Raw genomic sequence first — 22,543 nt, 5'->3', positions numbered from 1 at the left:
TGAATATAGAGAGTTGTGGGACCCTGTCATCTCCTGGTGCAGGCAGAAACCCAAAGGGTCCTGCTCTTGACTGCTCCTAGGTTCCTGTGCCCAGATTCGTCTTGGGCCGGGAATGTGAGCAGAAGTAGTTGTCTCCTCTGAGTTCTCAGTATTGTCTGCATGTCTGAGAATCCAGCTCTCTCTCCCAAGGGGTTTGGGCACAGAGACCTGTGGGACCTGGTCAGCTCTGGGTGCAGGCAGAAACTGGTGGAGTCCTATCCCAGACTTCTCCTGTGTTTGTTGTGTTCTTAGGCCACCATGTGGGTTGCTTGGAGCAGAAGAGTTGGTCTTACCTCTGCTCTTAGGGTGTCAGTACTCCTGGAGACTGGCTTTCAGCCGTGAACTCACTTTTCACTTGTGAGTGTTTTTTCTTTGGAGATGACCTCAGAGTAGGAATGCGTTTTCTGTCTATTTCTCCTTTTAGTGCTGGGACTCGATCTGGCAAGTCCTTGCCACTGAGAGTTCCAAGGTCTCTTGCTGTCTTCACATTGTCTGGCTATGGGTCTCTGAATTTCTTCCTATCTACTGCAGGAGAAAGCATCTCTGATGATGTCTGAGCAAGACACTTAGCTATGAGGATAGCAGAAAGTCATTAGAAGTCATTTTATTGCTATATCCTTATCAGGAAAGTAGTATTTGGCTTTCTCCTATGCCATGATTTCTTGAGGCTCAGGTCCTTGGCCATGGAGGCAGTGTCAGGGATTGGTTCCATCTCACAGACTCTCCTTAAGTCCAGTCAGAAATCCTTTGATGACTCTGATAAGCTTTGTGCTGCTATTGTCCTGGCAGATCCTGTAGGCAGGCATTATTTTAGACTGAAGGGTTTAATGAGGTGCTGTCTACTTTTCTTCTTTTGGTCGCAATTAGAATACCTTCTAGTACGATGAATAATAGGGTGAAGGCTCTATGTAGGCACCAAGCTCAACTTCTCTACATTCAGGTAATTTGTTTTGGTGTTGACTTCAGCAATAGGGTCTCACTGTCAGATTGTGGAGAACAACTAATAGCCTTGGCAATATCCTGGATTATTCTGGGGGTTCCCATGGGGAAGAGGTTGATGAAATGTAACCCATTGCTGGCACTGGAAGATTCACTTGGAGACAAAACTTAGCCACTTTGGACTGTCTCCTTGTTATTTGGTTATTTCATATTGATCTTCTTCATATTTTTTCTGAATGTTTCGAGAGTGTAGGTAAATACATGAATAACATATGACAAATTTCAGAGAGTTACTTTGAGGTTAGCATTGAAACTTAAGAGCATCGTTCCACAGAAGTGCTCCACAATTGATAAAGTAAAGCTAGCTGAAAAAAATTGATGCTTACATTTTTGACTTTTCTGTTAACAACTTAGTAAAGGCAAAGCAAATGTACTTATGATTGATACACTGTTTCAACAAATGAATTCACCATATGTTTTTAAAAACTAATGGCCACCTTCTGGTATGTATTTCATGATACTGTTTAAAAAAGACTTACAATCTCAGGCGTGGTTCTTATGGAAAACATTCATGTATTTGCTGAAGTGCTCTAAAATATCACTTATTATAAGATCATTTACTTTGTGTGGCAGTTTTAGTTTTGTTCAATATTGAATTTTCCTAGCTACTTCAAATGCCTTGAAGATGAAATGTCAGAATCTACCAGTCAGTTGAGAGATCACTATTTTAAGCTCCTACAGAATTCTTGTCATTTTAAGAAACAGCATACTCGTGGGATGTTACTAACTATTGTAATGATGATTGTAAGAGTAAATTTGTACTTATTTTTACAGAAACTGTCTTTATTTAATTCATGCCTCACAGAATTTAGAATAGCATTTGATAATTTATGTGTTTGACCATCTGGTTAGGAAAACAAAACATTAAAGTATCATTAACTAAGCAGCATAATTTTTGGCTTTTTAATCAGAAAGCATTTTTATAAATAATTTCTAAAACAGGCCTTGCTTATGTACAATATACTTGGCATAATATTTTTCTTAATAGCCATATGATATAAAGTATCCCAAACTGTTAATGATATATTCAGCTTTCAGTTAAAAATGTCTTGTCAGGCTTTCTATTTGTGTTAAAACTATCAGCAAAACATATAGAGAAATAGATATTTTTGCTCAGGCTTAGAAATAATAAAAGTTAAATAAATTAATAGTAAATGTGTCACATATTCTAAATCTTTTAACCATGTTCTTGCCATAAGTGGCAAGTTTTCTTATATAAGATGAAGTATTTTCAATGAAGTTTTATGTTGCTAAACATAGTTTTTAAAAAAACAGCTGATTGTAATGGTAGACAAGTTCTGACACTCATTATATCCATTTCAACTGCCCGATAGAGGATTCCTGTTGGTTTTAAGTTGAATCCAAAGGAAACAAACTTCCCATTTACAGATGTTTCAGAAGGCTCTTAATTGCAAAACAGTACTTTGAATTATTGACTTTCAAAACTCAAGACAATCATTTTGTTAATGACTTTGTGGAGACCAAACAGCCTGCAAGGTTTTTACAAGTGGTATCAAAAGAACAAACAATTGTCACATTGCTAGTTGTCAGTTGAGTGGCCTTTTTGGCTAAGTGATGTTTGAATGATGTGGACTAACATATCCTTTGCCTATTGCCTCCAAACTAATTCTTGATGATACTTCTTAGTTCCTAATGATAGTCCATGTAATATAAAAGCAACCTAGCAAATATATAATATTTAAAATGTCCCAGGCATGGAGTTTAAAGGCTTTACATGTATTCTTTCACTAACTCATGATAGTACTGTGTTGGCACACACTACTCAACAGAGAAGGAAGCTGAAACACAGACAAAAACTAAGTTGCCCAGCTAGTAGGCAGCAGAGCATTGCTGGATTCATGCAGTTGGCTTCAGGGGTTTGTGCATTGACCTCCAAACCACAAGGCTTCAAGCAGAGTCTCATAATGTACAGCAAGTTACAGTGCTGAGCAAGTGTAGGGAGCAGCCAGCAACCACAAAAATATAACTGCCATAGTGTGCTTTGTGTTCAACTATATTGCTAAATGCCCAAAGGGAACCAAGGAACAGAGCTAGCAACCTAGAGGCTAATGTTTGCCTAGCACTAGTGAGTGACAGTTGACCTAAAATTAATGAATCAGCTCAAATTCTCTTGTCATGTATATAATTTCCTGTCATGTAACACAATTATAGATAATATCAGACATCCTGCAGAATCTAGCTTTGCCTTTTTTTTTTTCCTTTTTCTTTTTTCTTTTTTTTCGGAGCTGGGGACCAAACCCAGGGCCTTGCACTTGCTAGGCAAGCGCTCTACCACTGAGCTAAATCCCCAACCCCTTAGCTTTGCCTTTTGTTGCATATGAGTACCATTTCATAGGTATAATCAGAACCTCCCTTTAGGAAACTCCTTAAAGCCAAAATGGGCTCCTTCTCAGTATTCTTAGCTCACCTAACACTGATGTTATTGGCCGTGTTTGCAATAATGATAATTGCACTACTGGACTTTGATTAATCGATGTTTTCTTAATTGAATTTGTAACATATACTTACTGAGAGCAGGAGAAAGTACCTCTGTGCTTCCCAAGGGCCTTTCTGGGAATGACAGTGGACTAAGTAACATGGAGAATCAGTATAGTCTCAGAAACAGCAGTCAATGCTGTTGTGTCTACAGAGACATGGGTGGCAATGTAGGTGGGTGGATGCGGTATGATTATATCAATCAAGTTTGTTGTTAAGGTACAGACACCCACGAGCTGATGATGAAGTTACAGCATTGTATCTGATTGTGTCTGATTCACCAGGTGGAGGTTTTGACAGGCTCCAGGCAATGTTGCTCCTGCTCCTGTTGTCCCACAGCTTGTTGAGCAGCAGAGCCACTGTGAGCTGCAGACCAGCAGAAACAGCATACATACCATGTTATCTCTGCTTCCTTACTCTGTTCAAACAGCATACCTTGCAGATAGAACACATTTCAACAATTTTCATTAAGTGGCTGAAGCGAAGGCTCATAGTTAAGAAAACTTGCTGCTCTTGCAGAAGGCTACAGCAGGTAAAAACACTTGCTCTGAAACCTCCAAGCCTTGATCTGAGTTTGACCCTTGGAAAACACACCAGGAAGAAAGCCCCAGATGCAATCATACACTAGTGTCTTGTAGATGAAATTCCTCTTGTTTTGGATACCTACGTGCCTGATCAGGGACTTCCCTAGCAGCTGTCATACAGATGAGAACTAGGTAAAATATGTTTTTTTTTTTTCAGATTCTATTAGTAATACTTGAGAGTCTTCACAAATATGATGTTTCATCCCCACGGAATCAGATCCAATCTTCTTGACAATGAGTGAAATATGTTATTTCATCTTATTTTGAAACTTAAAATGTCTTCTATGACTACAGGAATATCTGTTGTTCTTGGTAGTTAGTGTACTTCCATGTAATTTTAGATGAGTAATGGGATTGGACATCAGCCTACAAGTGACCCTGCTATCATGAGCTTTTGCGCATGTTTCCCCTAAGAAACTCAATGGGATTTCACACGGTAGTTTTTTTTTTATGACCCTTCGGTTGTTAAGACTATTTTGCAAATGAGGAAACAGATATAGAGAAATGGGATAATTTTTCCACATGATTTTTCAAGTGATCCTCGTTAAAGGTAAGAAGAACCATTGTTTTCTGAAAGTAAATGTCTTAGGTGAATTAAAAAGAGAATACAGTAGTTTAGAGATGAGTCTAAGGGTGAGAAGGGTGAGTTTCTAGAAATTAACTGGTTGGTTTTATAACTAGTTTCTCTATTAAACTAATATTGAGTGGGCATCAAGTAGTTTCAAGCACTGTTAGAGGCTGTGTATGCAACTGTCATCTCGGTACATCAAGCTTAGTTTCCAGGGGTTTGATTGTTGGTGAAAAGTGGGGAGGACAAACCTTATAAATGATAGAAGTAAATGAATATACAAGTCAGAGAAGTTCAACTAAGTCAGAACCTGGAGTGCTGCGCTCTGATGGGATGGCAAATGAAGGCAGGAGTGCTAAACGCAGCATAATTAAACCAACTTGAAAATCAGATTCAAATTTTACTTTGTTGTTTGTCATAGTGAACTATGTTGTGACACTTAAACATTGTTTCCTTCACGCTGTTTTATGTGATATCGAACCCCACCCCCACCATGGATAGTGTATAGGTCTTCTGTTTTGGGTTTCTTGTTCTGAATTCTGTAGATTCTGTTCTTACATTTTTGGTCTAAAATCTTTGTCAAAGATAATCTTCCAGGCTTTTTGTTGTTGTTATTGTTATTGTTGTTGTTAGTGATGCTGTTGGTGCCTGGTTGATCCAGCCTTCCTGAGCACATGGCTTATTCTACTGTAATATTGCTGCCTACTCTATCTCAGTGACTCAGCAGGAGCTTTTCACTGACATCTTGTAGAAAGTAAAAGTTATACAGCCTTGGAGAGCAAAATGCTAGTGTACAGTGTACATGTAAATCTGTGTTCGTAATAAAAACAGTCTCCTGGAGCTTTAGAGTTCTTTGTTTAACACAAATAAATCTCTTAGAAGCACTAACAAGTCTAGTGTTTAAAAAGAGTTTAAAACGGTGTTCACAGTGAAAACACCCCTTCAAATAATATAGACAAGAAGAACTGGTTTAAACTTTTTTAATGTATAAAATGTTGATGGACGCAATGTAATTTGAAGTAGCAGCAGCATCACTGAGTATTGTTACTGGTTAACCCTGAGTTAAACAATAGGACTTCAAAACTGCCAATACTAAAGTATTAACTCCAGTCCATCTAATTCTCCCAGCTCTCTTCTGTCTACTTTCCAAAGACCCAGTGGTCTGAAAACTCAACATGGTCTTGCTTATTCTGTCTTAGTTAAAGGGAAATCATTGTCAAAAGAAAAGTCCCACAGTCGGGTATATCACAAAAGAAAAACAAAACACTGCAATTAATGCACCATGTTGAGATTCTGGCCTCACAACCTTCACTAGCACCGAGAATGAGAGGGGGAGAAAAACTATGTAAGAGTGATTCAGCTCTAAGGAAGACAACAAGAGTGACCAGGACAAGCTAGATTTTGGTCACATTGGAGAATTTCTCATGAGTAAAATTATGGTGACTAATGAAAAAGGAAATGATATTTTTTACACAGTGATGCCTTAGGTAGCTAGAGCTCATTATTTATTCATTTATTTCTTTGTTTGTTTATGGAGACAGGATGTTGTTCTGTAGCCTTGGCTGGCTTGTCTCTCTTGGTCTATCCTTCTACCTCATCCTTCTGAAAATACCTTGCCAATTTTCCTCTTTTTCACTATTGAAAGCATCATACAAACATACCTAAAGAATTGTTAGCAGACAAACCAATGTCTTACCCAGAGGCAGAAGAAAGAAGGCAGAAACAAAGAAAGGACTAGAGAGAAGAAGCAACTGCAAGAGAGAAGTAATGTCTGGCTTCACGCATTACAAAGTTCATGGCTAGGCACTTAAACAAAGGCCACCTTAAACATAGACATTTGTTTGCCATAAATATTGCTGCAGCAGCTTTTCATAAAGAAGAGCAATGAAAATAGAGTAGCCTGCATATTTCTTATCTTTTTAAAAAGAATATTTATTTTAAACTTATTTATGAGTATACCAGCCTGCTTGGATTTATGTATACCTCCTGCATCCAGGAGCCTCTTGAGGCCAAAGAAAAGGTCAGATCCCATTAAACTGGAATCATAGATGACTGTGAGCTATCATATGCCATACAAGGACAGTAAGCATTCCTGCAGCCCAGCGTGAATATTTTGATGTGTGCACTATTGTCCCAAATATGACTAATCAAGAAGAGCATGGTCTAGTGGGAATTAACACATTAACTTAGTAATGCTTGTTTAGATTCCCCATGAGCCTGTATCTATAGAAGTGAGGGGTTTGCTTCCTTCCTGGTACAGAGAGAACACCTCTGAGTGATGCCTCATGACCTGCTTTAAAGGAAAGTAGAATTCTTTTGTTCCCTGCCTCAGAAGAGAAGGTCAGAGAGAGCAGAAATGATTTTCCTGTATTCCCAAATGCCAAGTTTGGGAACTACCATGTCCTGAACCTCACCAAGACTAACTTTGTAAGTGGGTGAAAGTCAAAACAAACAATAAAACAAAAAATACTATAACAATTAAATTGTGCTCAATTCCACTCTGTTAACATTAACCTTGTGTCCTTCTGTCATCTAGTGCCAGCAAAAATACACGGGTCTCCCCTGACTCTGAAAAAAAAGTAGGTTAAAAAAAGTGAATCCACAGTGAGTTTCCACTGAAAGGACTTGGGGAATAGCAGAAGAAGAAAGAACGGAAGACTACCCTCAAGGATATAAAGAAAACAAATCAAAAGGAAAAGAAAACTAATGACTGAGTGTTTGACAAAGGCCTTGCTTTTTACCAGGTTCCCAAGACACAGCCCTAAACACATCTACACTGTTTGATGCCTCTCTTCTACCAGGCCTTATGGGTTGGAGAGAGAAATTTCCCATCACTCACATTATCTCTAACTCTAGTTCTAAGGTATTCATTGCCCTCTTCTGGCCTAGCAGTCACCAGGCATGCAAACAATTTACATACAGGCAAACACTCATTCTCATAAAGTTAAATAAAAAATTCAAAAATGAATGAAAGGATGCTACTATCATTTATGTCAGGACAACGGACACAAGCAGGAATGACAGTCATGGGCCCTTACCTTGCTGTCCTGTGCATATCTTGGTAAATATCCTATGCATAACATATAGTAAGAATACTACTTTTTTAAGAATTTTATACATGAGCACTATATTCACATCATTTTCATGCCTATGTCCAACACCTAACTCTTCCAACTGCCTGTCAAATTCAAGACCTTGTTTTCTTTATGTAATATATATATATGTATATATATGTATATATATATGCTATTGATGTATTGAAGGCATCTAGTATTACTAGTATTATTCGTTTGTGCAAATGTTTAGAGCTGACCATTTTGGATTGAACTTGTCAGGGACCTAGCTCATCTTAGAGAAAACAGACTCTCTCTCAGAAGCCATTGATTAACTATAGTTTTAAATATAGTTAAATCTAGGTGGAGGCTTGTGAAAATTCCCCCATCCATGTTGGCATGTGATCACCATAGCCATTGTGCAGGTCTTGTTTAGGCAACTTTATTATTGAGACTTCATGGGTGTGACTTGCCTGTCAGGATTGGAAGACATATCTATGAGTAGAGCTGCCAGTCTCCTGACTCTTCCAGTGCCTCCCCCTTCTGTGGTGTTCCCTGAACCCTGGGTGCAGAGCTGTATTCTAGATGTACTAACTGGAGCTGGGCACCCTGACACCTTTTTCTGCCTTCCGATTATCTACGGATCTTCATTGTATCTAGCCTTCATCTGTAGGGTAAAGACACTCTTTGCTGAGGGATGAGAGCTAAGTTATCTAAGGATAGAAAGGGGAGTTTCTCTTGTGGCACTGAGTAATGGGGATTTTTGTCAGGTAGTCTATGCTTTTTGGAGTATTACCACCTTGTATGGCATGTGTGCATGCTGCACAAATGAATGTGTATGCATGTGTACACACACACACACACACACACACACTCACACACAGAGAGAGAGAGAGAGACAGAGAGAGACAGAGAGAGAGAGAGCGAGAGAGAGAGAGAGAGAGCTCTAAATGACAATTCTTGTTAAATGTGTTTCTTGATAGCTCCGTGCATGTAGAAAGTGCATTCTGATTTCCCTCACCTTTCCCAGTCTTACTTGTCAATCCCCCTGACCTCTATGTGTTCTTTTTCAGTATCCCTATCATTATGGTTTGTGATCCACCAGGCCACATAGACTTAGATCTATTCATTAGAGTCTGGTGGGCTCATCAGTGGGTTCACAATGAAAGCAATGGCTCCCTCTGCCTCTGATTCCATCAGAAGCCAATAGTTCAGTAAAGGGGGATGCCCCTGTGTAACTCTCCCTGCAATGACTGATGGTTGAGAGACCCAGTATTATTATTATTATTATTATTATTATTATTATTATTATTATTATTATATCCTTTTTTTTTACAGTCCAGTCTTCATCTCCCTCCCAGTCTGCCTCTGACCACTCCCTATCCCATACCTCCTCCCCCCAACCCAAGTAGGGACTCCAAGAGGATGTCAGCTCCTACCCCTCCAGACCTCCACACTTCCTGGGGCTTCAAGTCTCTCAAGGGTTAGGTGCATCTTCTCTCACTGAGGCCAGACCAGGCAGTCCTCTGCCGTATATGTGTAGGGGGCATCAGACCAGCTAGTATATGCTGCCTGGTTGGTGGCTCAGTGTCTGAGAGATCTCAGGGGTCCAGCTGAGTTGAGACTCTTGGTCTTCCCATGGGGTCACCCTCCTCCTCAGCCTCTTCCAGCTCTTTCCCAATTTAACCACAGGTGTCCCCGGCTTCTGTCCATTGGTTGGGTGCTAGTATCTGCATCTGATTCTTTCAGTTGCTTTTTGGGAAGAGATAAATCTTTAACAGGCCCAGTGTAGGTGGCAGTAGTTGCTGTGAGATCATTATTTAATGACTTACATTTAATTATTTAATGCCCTGAAGATACCATTTCTCAGTCCTTGAGTGGACAGCATTCTAGATGGACAAAAGAAAAGGCGATGGGGAAGCACATTTAATGACCCAGCAAATGAATCTCAGGGTTGAACAGCATGCTTGAGAATTGGAAAATAATTCCAGAAAAAAAGTCTTATTTCTATTTTTTACTGTAGCACATTAATTTTTAGTAACATTCTTCCCCAAATAGTTACCCAAAGCATCTTCCAGCCTACTCTACCAGCTTATCAAATATTGTCAGTACTCTACAGCAAACTCTTTGGGAAGGTCCCTGTTGGTCATGTGCCCATCTATGAGCTGACCATGGTGGGTAAGTGTGGTACTTGTCCATCCCAGGTAACAGAGTCAGTGTCAAACACACACACACACACACATACACACACACACACACACACACACAAATAAGCAAATAGTTTATATTGCATGGAGAAGACAAAGAAGGTGGACAGCAATGACTAGTTCAATAAAAACTAATTTGGTTAAAATTGATATTAGTAAGAAAAACTAGAAGTGCTCGCTTCATAAAATTTATGGTATTTTTTTTAAATTTCTGGATAAGAGTGGCCTCTTAAAAGCAAGCCCAATAAATAAAATTTTTAAAGAATTTGAAAGAAATGTCTTCTTTACCAATGACCCTAGATTATATTACTAGAAGTCATTAAAAATAATATAAGGCATGATTTGATACTACCTTTAACTCAATAAATATTTTGTTTATTATGATATAGTAGTTTATTATTCAAGCAAAATAGGAATTATTTCTCAATTCTATGTGCCATATAAATTCAATAATGCCTGATCCTCTCATTACTGAATTCTAAAGGAAGCCATAGTCAGCCAGAGGCGGGATGCTAGGGGCAATAAAGTAGCTTTGTAGTTTTATAATTATTCATGAGGTTTAGTAAAGGAACTGATTGAAAATTTGCTTCATTCTGAAATGATTGTGTCAATATACTTAGGAAATATTCACAATTTGTTTTTCAGAGTTGATTCCATGATTCAAAGAACATGAATTTTCTCATGCTTCACTTTTAGTTTTCTGAGCTATCTTGGGTTTAAAAACTATTTCTTGAATGTAAATTATTTTTAAATGAAAATTTAGACAAAAAAATTACCTTCAGATAAAAAAAATTCTGACATACAGGAAAACTGGCCTCACTTCTTGAAATGATATCATTATGGTTCTTCTCACAGATATTTTATAATAGCTACCCATACATAGATGCATCTGAACTGCTGATGCTGAATGATTGTATCTCTCAGAGAGTGTGGGCTTCTCAATTGCAACTCAATTGTGTCGTAGCACAAGGCCAAGAGAAGTGATGAGAATAAGGTTTCTTCTCCTCATCCCCACTCTTTTCAAGAACAAGCTGCTGGCATGGAGAGTAAGCAGAGTGCAGGCTGCAGTGTGGTGGGCACCATCTTTGAAGTTCTGTATTGGTGTCACTTATCCCCACAGACATTCGGAAATGTATTTACGAGCCACATGGAAGAAGAACAACTCTGGGACTTTTTGTGCAACATTCCAGGTAGAAGAAATTTACTGCTTATAAAGTAAATGCTTTATTGATACTTAAATGGTCTTTAAATGTGTTTTCAAAGTTTGATGCACAACAAGTTTTGCCGACTCTTGTTTGCAAACGTCTACCATGTACCTTTTTATTATAAGGGCTTCTGTTTGGAATTATTAACCATTTGTCTCTTGTCAAGTGGGATGCATTTTGGATAAGGTAGAGAGAGTCATGAAGGGAAAAATTATAGAATGAAGGTATCTTTTAATTTTGGAAAGTGTCCTATTATAGTACTTCAGTATTTATTTAGCATATACTATATTTAGCTTTTTTAACCTATAAAGTAAGTTATTACAAGTATTTTGTGATACTTTGGTCCACGTATTCCGTAAACTGATTAACTAATGTCACTTGGCATAAGCTAGAGGCATGTGAAGACAGACCCTCAATTGGGAAACTTCCCCCATCCAGATTGCCTGTAGGCAAGTCTGTAGGACTTTTGCTTTTTCAATTAAAAATAGATTTTTATACAGTATATTGTAATCACAGTTTCTCCTCCTCCATCTCTTCCCAGAACCTTCCCATCTCCTCACCCTTACAAACCCTCTTTAAAAACAAACAGGCAAAAACAAACAAACAAACAAAACCCAAAACAGACCAAAACAAACACTGAACATGAAAAGAATTAAAGAACAAAGAAAAATCATGAGAACTACATGTACCCAACACACACACACACACACACACACACACACACACACACAAAATCCATATATACAAAATCAGAAGCCGTAATATACAAACAAAATATTTTTAATAAATGTTTTTTTTTGTTTGTTTGGTTTTTTTTTCGAGCTGGGGACCTAACCTAGGCCTTGCGCTTGCTAGGCAAGCGCCTACCACTGAGCTAAATCCCCAACCCCCAAACAAAATATTTTTAATGTTAAAAAAAATGCCCAGATAAACCATGACAACACAAAATATCATCCACGCTAGGTCTGGGCCCTTCAGTAGATGAACATGGTTTGTACACCCACGAAACTCCACTGAAGAAAACTTTTTTCCTTTGCGAGCAGTTGTCACTTGGAGATGGTTCCTAAGTTGGGGACTGCAGATCATGTCCCCTCCCCTCCCCCCAGCATTCTGACTCAGAAGTGTGCAGACCTTGTGCTTGCTGCCACAGTCTCTGTACGCTCACCAGTCCTGTTGTGACAGGAGAACATTTTTCACTGCTGTCTTCCATCACTCCTGGCTCTTTGATTTTGTTTGTTTGTTTTGTTTTGTTTGTTTGTTTGCCCTGGCCCTGAGGGGAGGAGTTTGAGGGAGATACCCCATTTAGGACTGAATGTTCCAAGGTCTTTCAGAGTTAGCACATTTTCCGGTTGTGGGTCTCTTTTTGTTTCCTTCTACATACTGCAGGATTAAGCTTCTGTGAATGTGGCTGAGAGACACACTAGAGAGTATAGCAGAATATAGTTAGGGGTCATTTTACTGCTCTATTTCTCTAACAGAACTATTCTGTTCTGAGCCAATATCCTATCTTGTCCCAGGTTCATGGCCCCCTGAACATTCTCAGGAATGGGTTCCATCTCATGGAGTGAGCCTTTAATTGTAGGTAATTTCCTTAATTCATGATTGGTGTAGAAGGACCCAGCTCTCAGTGGGCAGTGCCACTCCAGGGCAAGTGCTCCTAGGTAGTATAAGAAAGCCAGATGAGGAAGACAAAGAGAGCACCAGTAACTATGCTTCTCCATAGTCTCTGTTTCAGTTCTTACTTCCAGGTTTCTGCCATGCTTGAGTACCTGTGTTGACTTTCTAAGGGCAGTGTATTGCCTGAAGTGCAAGATGAAATACATCCTTTCCTCCCCACATTGCTTTTGGTCATAGGCTTTTATTACAACAATAGAAAGCAAACTAAGACAGCAATAGACAAAACTATCCATTTTTATTTAGATATGTGGGCACCCATTATTACAAATATAATGCTTTTTTCTTCAAAGTTAATAAGCTTCATGTGTGTATGTGCATGTGTGTATGTGTGTATGCATAACATGTGTGTATGCATAACTATATACATGTGGTATGTGTGCATGTACATGTACCACAGTGTGTGTGCGCATGCATGTACATGTGAGTGTTTGTGTGTGTGTGTTTGTGTGTGTGTGTGTGATCAGAAAACTTCTGTTGATTGATCCTTCTACCTTGTTTTAAGTCATGGTCTTCCTTGTTCTCTGCTGCTATGTTAATACGCCATTCTACTTGGCCCTCAAGCTTCCAAATGATTCTTCAGTCTCAGTCTCTCATCTCACATAAAATGTTGAGATTCTAGACATGTGCTACCATGTTATTGTTTCGTGTTGTGCTCTTGAATTGAAGAAACAAACCCTTGGCTGCCAGGCTTGTATGGTTAGCTGTTTTACCCACTGAGCATTTCTACCCATTGGGATGACAATAGTATGTGTTTCCATGTGTACTATTATGCCTTACTTCACCAGCACAGAATATTAAAGGCAGGTGCTGTATATCTGAAGTGTTCATAGAGTGTTTACCTTAGGTCAGGTAAGACTTGCCACCTTCCTTCAGCCTTAATATCCCACTTTAGTTTCCTCTTTTGGTGTCTTGGGGAGAAAGAGGTGAGAACGTAGAGGCTACTGTCTATCACTTTCCTCCACTTCTCTTTGACGTCAGTGGGTCTGTCTGCAGCCTCTCTGTTTTCTTATCCCCTGCCTTAGTGTTACTTAGGCTCCGTGTGGGAGCTTTGACTGGCTCAGAGCCATGCCGTTTCCAGACTTCTTGGACGTGACTGTGGCCTTCTTATGACTTAGTGTTGAAGTCACTGTTGTTCATCTTCTCTGCTCATTATCCTTATGACATTGCCAAAGATAACTTCATATGCTGGGCTCAAAACCGGAATCTGTCATGTGCAGATGCTGTAGCAATTATCCTTTCAAAACTTTATCTCAATTTTCTTGCATTCACACACTGCTTCTCACTTCTCCAAAGGAGATGCCGATTTCTTTCTTTGTTTCTTCCTTTGTTTGTTTGTTTGTTTCTTTCTTCTTTTTTTTTTTTTTTTTGAAAACACAAGATTGGGTTGGGGATTTAGCTCAGTGGTAGAGCACTTGCCTAGCAAGCATAAGGCCCTGGGTTCAGTCCTCAGCTCTGGAAAGAAGAAAGAAAAGAAAACACAAGATTTATTTGCTTATTATGTTCTGCCTACTTATAGACCTGAGTGCCAGAAGAGAGCGCCAGATCTCATTGCAGGTGCTTGTGAGCCACCCTGCAGTTGCTGGGTCCTCTGGAAGAGCAGCCAGTGCTCTTAAGCACTGAGCCATCTCCAGCCCAAGAGGTAGATTTCTTAGTAACATACATACATACAAATTCACATAAAAGTGATTTGCTCCAGATTTGGTTGTTAAGGAACAGGAATTAAACAGCCATCAGAGCCCACAATTCCCTGCTGTTTGAGCTCCTTTTGAATTCTCCTAAACGATGATAATCAGTTAGCCCCGTGCTTCAAATGCTACTTATTATTCTTCAAGTATTAAATTCTTGATTGTTATTCTCGGTCACATAGAACATTTTCTTTGAACATGCATGAAAATTTCTTAATTGCTTATGTTTTTATTCTTTGAAATTAAGGAAAATTTTAAGTAATAAAGTTTCTTTTGTTTTTGTATGCTCTATTAGGTCTGAAATGACAATTTTAAAAAAATTATTCCTGTAACAATTGAAAAATGCGTATTTTCTTAACCCAAATACCAATGTGTACAACCTGGTTCTTATCCCTCGAGGAGGCTCTGCTATGAGCCTGAGGCTCACTTGAGTTACGACATCTCTCAGCTCCCTCCTAAGAACCCCTTAGTGTTACATGGTGGGGAAAGTAGTGGACCCACAGTTATCATTGATTTTCTTATGTACTTGTCTGTGAAATATGTTATTTTCCTCCAAAGAGTTTTAAATAAAGTCATAAAACATGAAAATTAAGTAAAACTATAAATACCTTCCTTCAGTGAGCAGTGGTGGTACACACCTCTAATCCCAGCACTCACGAGGCAGAAGCAGGCTGATCTCTATGAGTTCGAGGCCAGCCTGGACTACCTAGGCTTCAGAGTCAGTTCCAAGACAGCCAGAGCTAACAGAGAATGTCTGTCTTGGAATAACCCAATCAAGAAACAAACAAGAAACCTTGTCCATCCCTTTTCTCTCAGGTTTTGTAGATATGAACAGAGGCTCCTCCTGTATCGAATGGTTTTTCATATGGTGGTATTGATTTGAAATATAAAATTAAATATAAAATTAGATGATAACAAATTTATTAAATTATAGGATACAACCCAAGTTTTGTGTTTTTATGCTTCTGTTTCATTACATTTAATATGAAAATTAACATTTATGACAGAAAAATGAAATTAGAAACTACTACTGAGTGACACTTCTTTTTGTTTTACTCTTGTTTGTTGATTAAGTAGAATTAATGTATGAGCAGCTACAGCAACTGCAAGCTGGGACAGTGCACATTCTCTACACTGTCTTGATTCTTTCTCCACTGTGTCTCGATTCTCTCCACACTGTGTCTCCATTCTCTCTCCACTGTGTCTCGATTCTCTCCACACTGTGTCTCAATTCTCTCTACACTGTGTCTCGATTCTCTCCACGCTGTGTCTCGATTCTCTCTCTACACTGTGTCTCGATTCTCTCTCCACTGTGTCTCGATTCTCTCCACACTGTGTCTCCATTCTCTCCACACTGTGTCTCGATTCTCTCCACACTGTGTCTCGATTCTCTCCACACTGTGTCTCAATTCTCTCCACACTGTGTCTCGATTCTCTCTCCACTGTGTCTCGATTCTCTCCACACTGTGTCTCAATTCTCTCTACACTGTGTCTCGATTCTCTCTCCACTGTGTCTCCATTCTCTCCACACTGTGTCTCCATTCTCTCCACACTGTGTCTCGATTCTCTCCACACTGTGTCTCGATTCTCTCTCCACTGTGTCTCCATTCTCTCCACACTGTGTCTCCATTCTCTCTACACTGTGTCTCGATTCTCTCTACACTGTGTCTCCATTCTCTCTACACTGTGTCTCGATTCTCTCTACACTGTGTCTCCATTCTCTCTACACTATGTCTCTTGGAAATCTAAGCACCTATTTTAACTTTGTGTGTGTGTGTGTGTCTGTGTGTTTTACTCTTTTCTAACATGCTGTGTAGTGTGTGTGTGCGTGTGTGTGCGTGTGTGTGCGTGTGTGTGCGTGTGTGTGTGTGTGTGTGTGTGTGTGTGTGTGTGTGTGCCTTAGTTTTAGGCTTTTTTGTGAAGGTGAACATAGGAGAGCTAATTGGACATTTCGATGATTTTCTTATATTTCTTTAGGTTTTTACAGAGTCTCAGTTTCTTAATATTTAGTTTCATGGAAAAGAGTGAGTCAATATTTGAATAAAATGTGAGAGATTTGTGGAATTTACTTGTGCTATGATTTTTCTTTCCCAGCGCTTGTGTGTAGGGTTGAAGCCCATGATCTTACAGGTGCAAGCACGCTACCACTAAAGCTACAGCATCTTAGAGACTTTAGCATTATCAACAAGTGTTCTCTATAAAGGTTATATAGTTCCTGTCCCACACCAGAGTTCAAAGCTAGAAGTCAGCCCCCTGCTTACCATGGTCTTAATTGGCATTCGTTCATTACTAGGTACGGAAGACCTCTATTTCAAATGGTTTATGAGCTGATTATCAATTCTATGATTTTCTAATTAAGTCCAGCTCTCTTCTGTAGATTAAACTATGTAACTACATGAGACGGTATTCCCAGAGGAACAAGGTACAGCTGGTGACCAGGCTCTGCTAACCATAATATGCTCTTTGATTTTAAAGTCTCGGCATTCACAGAGTCGCAGCCGGAAGTTATCCGCTGTCTGAGACTGGCACTGATTGACTCCGTCAAGGACACTGTGCAACAAATAATATCCCTGGTGAGATGTCGGAGAAACAGCGAGACAAAGCTAAACAAGCCCCCTGTTCCTGAGCATCTGCTTCAGAGCATTCCACGAGAATGGAATTATATTCCAAGAGATTCCACATGGAAAGAGTCAAATAAAGGTAACCACATTAGCTCCTTTTGGAAGTATCCACTAAAGAAACCATCTCTCAGGCAATTCAGCTAAATAAAACTAAAAATTATAAGACCGATGAATGGCATTTTCTTTTTTTATTATTATTTATCATTATTTTATTATTTTTTCTTTTTCTGTCTTTATTAAATTGGGTATTTCTTATTTACATTTTTATTGTTATTCCTTAGTCCTGTTTCCAGGTCAACATCCCCCTAACCCCTCCTTCCCTTCTATATGGGTGTTCCCTTCCCCATCCTCCCCCCATTACTTCCCTCCCCCCAACAATCACGTTCACTGGGGGTTCAGTCTTGGCAGGACCAAGGGCTTCCCCTTCCACTGGTGCTCTTACTAGGCCATTCATTGCTACCTATGAGGTTGGAGCCCAGGGTCAGTCTTTGGGTAGTGGCTTAGTCCCTGGAAGCTCTGTTGTTGTTCATATGGGGTCTCGAGCCCCTTCAAGCTCTTCCAGTCCTTTCTCTGATTCCTTCAATGGGGGTCCTGTTCTCAGTTCAGTGGTTTGCTGCTGGCATTCGCCTCTGTATTTGCTGTATTCTGGCTGTGTCTCTCAGGAGAGATCTACATCCGGTTCCTGTCAGCCTGCACTTCTTTGCTTCATCCATCTTATCTAGTTTGGTGGCTAAATATGTATGGGCCACATGTGGGGCAGGCTCTGAATGGGTGTTCCTTCTGCCTCTGTTCTAAACTTTGCCTCCCTATCCCCTCCTACGGGTATTCTTGTTCCCCTTTTGTTTTTTTATTTTATTTTTTTTTTTTCGGAGCTGGGGACCGAACCCAGGGCCTTGCATTCGCTAGGCCAAGCGCTCTACCGCTGAGCTAAATCCCCAACCCCTCTTGTTCCCCTTTTAAAGGAGTGAAGCATCCACATTTTCATTATCCTTGATTTTCATGTGTTCTGTGCATCTAGGGTAATTCGAGCATTTGACTAATATTTACTTATCAATGAGTGCATACCATGTGTGTTTTTCTATGATTGGGTTACCTCACTCAGGATATTTTCCAGTTGCCTCCATTTGCCTATGAATTTCATAAAGTCATTGTTTTTGATAGCTGAGTAATATTCCATTGTGTAGATGTACCACATTTTCTGTATCCATTCCTCTGTTGAAGGGCATCTGGGTTCTTTCCAGCTTCTGGCTATTATAAATAAGGCTGCTATGAACATAGTGGAGCATCTTTTGGGTATATGCCCAAGAGAGGTACTACCTGAGAGGTCCTCAGGTAGTTCAATGTCCAATTTTCTGAGGAACCTCCAGACTGATTTCCAGAATGGTTGTACCAGTCTGCAATCCCACCAACAATGGAGGAGTTTTCCTCTTTCTCCACATCCTTGCCAGCATTTGTTGTAACCTGAGTTTTTGATCTTAGCCATTGTCACTGGTGTGAGGTGAAATCTCAGGGTTGTTTTGATTTGCATTTCCCTTATGACTAAAGTTGTTGAACATTTCTTTAGGTGTTTCTCAGCTATTTGGCATTCCTCAGCTGTGAATTCTTTGTGTAGCTATGAACCCCATTTTTTAATAGGGTTATTTGTCTCCCTGCGGTCTAACTTATTTGTAGTTCTTTGTATATTTTGGATATAAGCCCTCTATCAGTTGCAGGATTGGTAAAGATCTTTTCCCAATCTATTGGTCCTAACAACAGTGTCCTTTGCCTTACAGAAGCTTTGCAGTTTTATGAGATCCCATTTGTTGATTCTTGATCTTAGAGCATAAGCCATTGGTGTTTTGTTCAGGAAATTTTTTCCAGTGCCCATGTGTTTCAGATGCTTCCCTAGTTTTTCTTCTATTAGTTTGAGGTGTCTGGTTTGATGTGGAGGTCCTTGATCCACTTGGACTTAAGCTTTGTACAGGGTGATAAGCATGGATCGATCTGCATTCTTCTACATGTTGACCTCCAGTTGAACCAGCACCATTTGCTGAAAAATACTATCTTTTTCCATTGGATGGTTTTGGCCTTGTCAAAAAATCAAGTGACCATAGGTGTGTGGGTTCATTTCTGGGTCTTCAATTCTATTCCACTGGTCTATCTGCCTGTCTCTGTACCAATACCATACAGTTTTTTTTACCACTATTGCTCTGTAATACTGCTTGAGCTCAGGGATAGTGATTGCCCTGGAATTCCTTTTATTGTTGAGGATAGTTTTAGTTATCCTGGGTTTTTTGTTCTTCCAGATGAATTTGCAATTGTTCTGTCTAACTCTATGAAGAATTGGATAGAGGGCTTATATCCAAAATATGCAAAGAACTCACGAAGTTAGACTGCAGGGAGACTAATAACCCTATTATAAAATGGGGTTCAGAGCTAAACAAAGAATTCACAGCTGAGGAATGTCAAATGGCTGCGAAACATCTTCTTTAGGTGTTCAACATCTTTAGTCATTAATTTTCATTTCAGCACGTGCATGGGGCCTTCCTCATCTTTTTGCTACAAGCTACACAGATATTGCAACAAGGGAAGAAGATGACCAAATGCTGACCTTTTTTATTAGTATTTCATGATTTTTTGGGGGGAATTTTCTTTAAGTCTTTATTTTTCTTTTGGAGATTATAATTTGATTACCACATCTCACTCTTCCCTTTCCTCCCTCCAATGTATAAGTATAAGAATATACAAATATATCCCTAAATATAAGCTGTTCCATTTGGTTAATGCTTCCCCTTTGCATGATTTTAGGAGTGAGCAGTGTACAGACAATGGGCGAACACCCTCCTGGGAAAAGCCACCTCTTCTCCCATTCCCGAACTGCCCATAAGTGGTTCTGAATTAATATCTTTTGTTCTTGTGTTAGTATTTACAGAAGTCACTTGACCTTGCCTTACTTTAAATCTAGATAATAATCTGTGTACCCTCATCATCACTCATTCAATTTAACTCATTATTTCATTTGGGTATCAGCTTGTTTTCCTGCAAACACCGGGTTTCACTTTCTTTTCGCTTAACACACCTTCAGATGAAGGTTTTAGGTCCCAAATAGCACCTAGTTTGGTAGTCGCATATAAATTTCTGATAAGATATTTGTTGGCCATACTGCAGTTCTGTACTGAGTATATCAACCTGTTGGAATAGTCTTTCTGCCAATGTACCTAAGTGTCCTTGTTCATGTGCACACTCATTTACTTCATTTCTCAACCCTCACTGCTTCGCTTAGAGTTCCATTGTCACTGAATTTTCAAAAATCCCTTTGCGTATATATCATCTGTGTGAATCTTCTCTTTTCTAAAGTAAAACATCTTTTCATATTCACTTTTAAAGTATATTTTTAAACTCCCAGGAAAAACCTTCCACAATAAAACATTTAACCAGACACCCACAAAAGGGAGTGGAGCGTCTACCCTTTCTTTATTCTTCTCTGTAGATACCCTAAAAAGTGTAGCTCTTATTCATGAACCTTCTACTACAAACTCAAACCAATTATCTATGAGTGACCATTTATGTAATGTTTTAATTTTGTCCATGTCCTTTCTATCAAACTGCCTTTGGATCTAGTAAGTATATGTGATGGAAATCGGAAATCTTTTCAGTAGGTGAGCTCTTTCTCATGTAAGAGTTGTTCCCATAGTTTCTATGTCTACCTCTATATTGCTTTTGAATGTCTTTTGTCTACATTTAACATGCTATTCCACTTGATGAGCACTGTCTGCTTACTGTCCTATCCCAAACAGTTTCCTTTCTAAGAAATATTTTGGGGAATTTCTCCATAGTATTTGAAAGAAGTTCTGACCCACAGAAGTGCTCAATTTATATATACCACATGTTGGGTATTCGTTACTAGTTAATATTCTTCATAACATAAGTTGGTGTAGAATTACAGTCTATGGACAGCAGCAAAGAGGTGTGAGGAAGTGAGGGTGCACAACAGTCTGCATCCTCTGTGCATGACAATAGACAATACCACTAAGTCTGTTCTGTTATAAATGCTTCCTGGGACCATTGCAGTTCTTAGCCCTCTCTCTTTTCACTCTTATGATTTTGCCTCTTTGGTTTCCATTGACCTTACTTAACTTCAATCCAAAAATATTAGTTCTTTCCTTCTTTCAAAAGAGAGAATCCAAATTCACAAAATTTAATTACAATGCCTTATTGAATTGGTCTACTTTAGAATTTGTTGTTAATCTATTATTGTTCTTAATTTATACATTAAAGTTTTTACAGGTATCTGTGTACATGAAAAAGAAATGGATGCTTTGGCACTCTACATTTTGACACATTCACGGGAGGTTTTGGACTGTCTTCTCCCTAGATAAAGACACCACACTAAAGCCAAATGATATTTACATGTTGGCATTCAGTTATCCATTGACTCAATGAGGGCAACATATCAGTCAATGTGTTTAAGATCAGAGACATGTGATCTTCTATGTGTACTGTGTTCTCCTGGTGCCAGTAGACTAGTATAATTAAATGAGTGCAGACACTCAGACAATGCGTAACTCTGGAAAGAAACAAAGAAATTAAACTTTTAATAAAATTATCTGTGAAGATTGTCCTAAGAACTCTTTCTCAGTCTGTGAGTGAGATTGTTTTGTGTTGGAGACAAAAATGTGAGGAAGTTTAGAGGGAAGAGTGTGATAGTGGAGGGAGTGCGGTGGGGGATGGGCCAGGAGACCTGATTTCTTCTTTAGCTTCCTGCATAGATCAATGCCATGTTGTCAGATCTGCTGTTAACAAAATGGATTTCCCAAAAGATACAAGTGACTCTAACATGCTCCTGCTCTGTTTTGTACATGGTGCCCAGGTGGGAATGCACTTACGGATTTCCCTTGCAAATGTGAGTGCTTTCTCAGCCACATTGTAAAGAAAAACAATAATTTGATCACATTTGAAAAAAAAAGTGTGGGAAAACCATCTGAAATATGAATGCCCACATACTTTTATTGAATGTGAATTCCTATGAGCTTTGTGTGAAAGTATATTGAGCTCTCAGTCTCAAGCTGTCTTGATTATCAAAAGATCCCAAAACTAAGCATTATATGTTTGCTGTCTCTTCTTCATCAGCAAATGCTATCCTATAGAGAAAAAGAGAAGATTTAGGGAAAAGAGCACCAGGAAATATTGCACAAGGCAGGAATTAAAAACACAGATGCTTCTCACACATAGCTCAGCTTTTTGGTATTTGTTTTATTGTGTTTCAAAGAGTAAATGCACAAAGAACTAGTTTGATTTAGTTTTGTTTCTTTGACAGCAGTAAAGTAAAAAATATATTTGAGATGTTATTTCCTCCACGGTAAATTATAAATTTAATGAAAAGAATGCTTTGTGGAAAAATATTTGGTTGGTGCAATGCTTCAACTAAAC

General features: G+C 39.1%; 1 protein-coding gene across 1 annotated transcript in view; it reads left to right on the top strand.

Moving 5' to 3' along the window:
* The window catches only part of Kiaa0825 (KIAA0825 ortholog), a 383,014-nt gene that overhangs the window by 82,109 nt on the left and 278,362 nt on the right, over positions 1 to 22,543 (top strand). The window contains exons 11-12 of the mRNA XM_032899100.1: positions 10,972 to 11,136; positions 16,989 to 17,213. Of these exons, the coding sequence (XP_032754991.1) occupies positions 10,972 to 11,136; positions 16,989 to 17,213 (390 nt within the window). The remainder of the gene's footprint in view (positions 1 to 10,971; positions 11,137 to 16,988; positions 17,214 to 22,543) is intronic.

Source organism: Rattus rattus, chromosome 3 (assembly GCF_011064425.1).
Source record: "Rattus rattus isolate New Zealand chromosome 3, Rrattus_CSIRO_v1, whole genome shotgun sequence".
Lineage (NCBI taxonomy): Eukaryota > Metazoa > Chordata > Mammalia > Rodentia > Muridae > Rattus > Rattus rattus.
The sequence above is the reverse complement of the archived record's forward strand: the minus strand, read 5'-3'. Positions and strand labels throughout refer to the sequence as shown.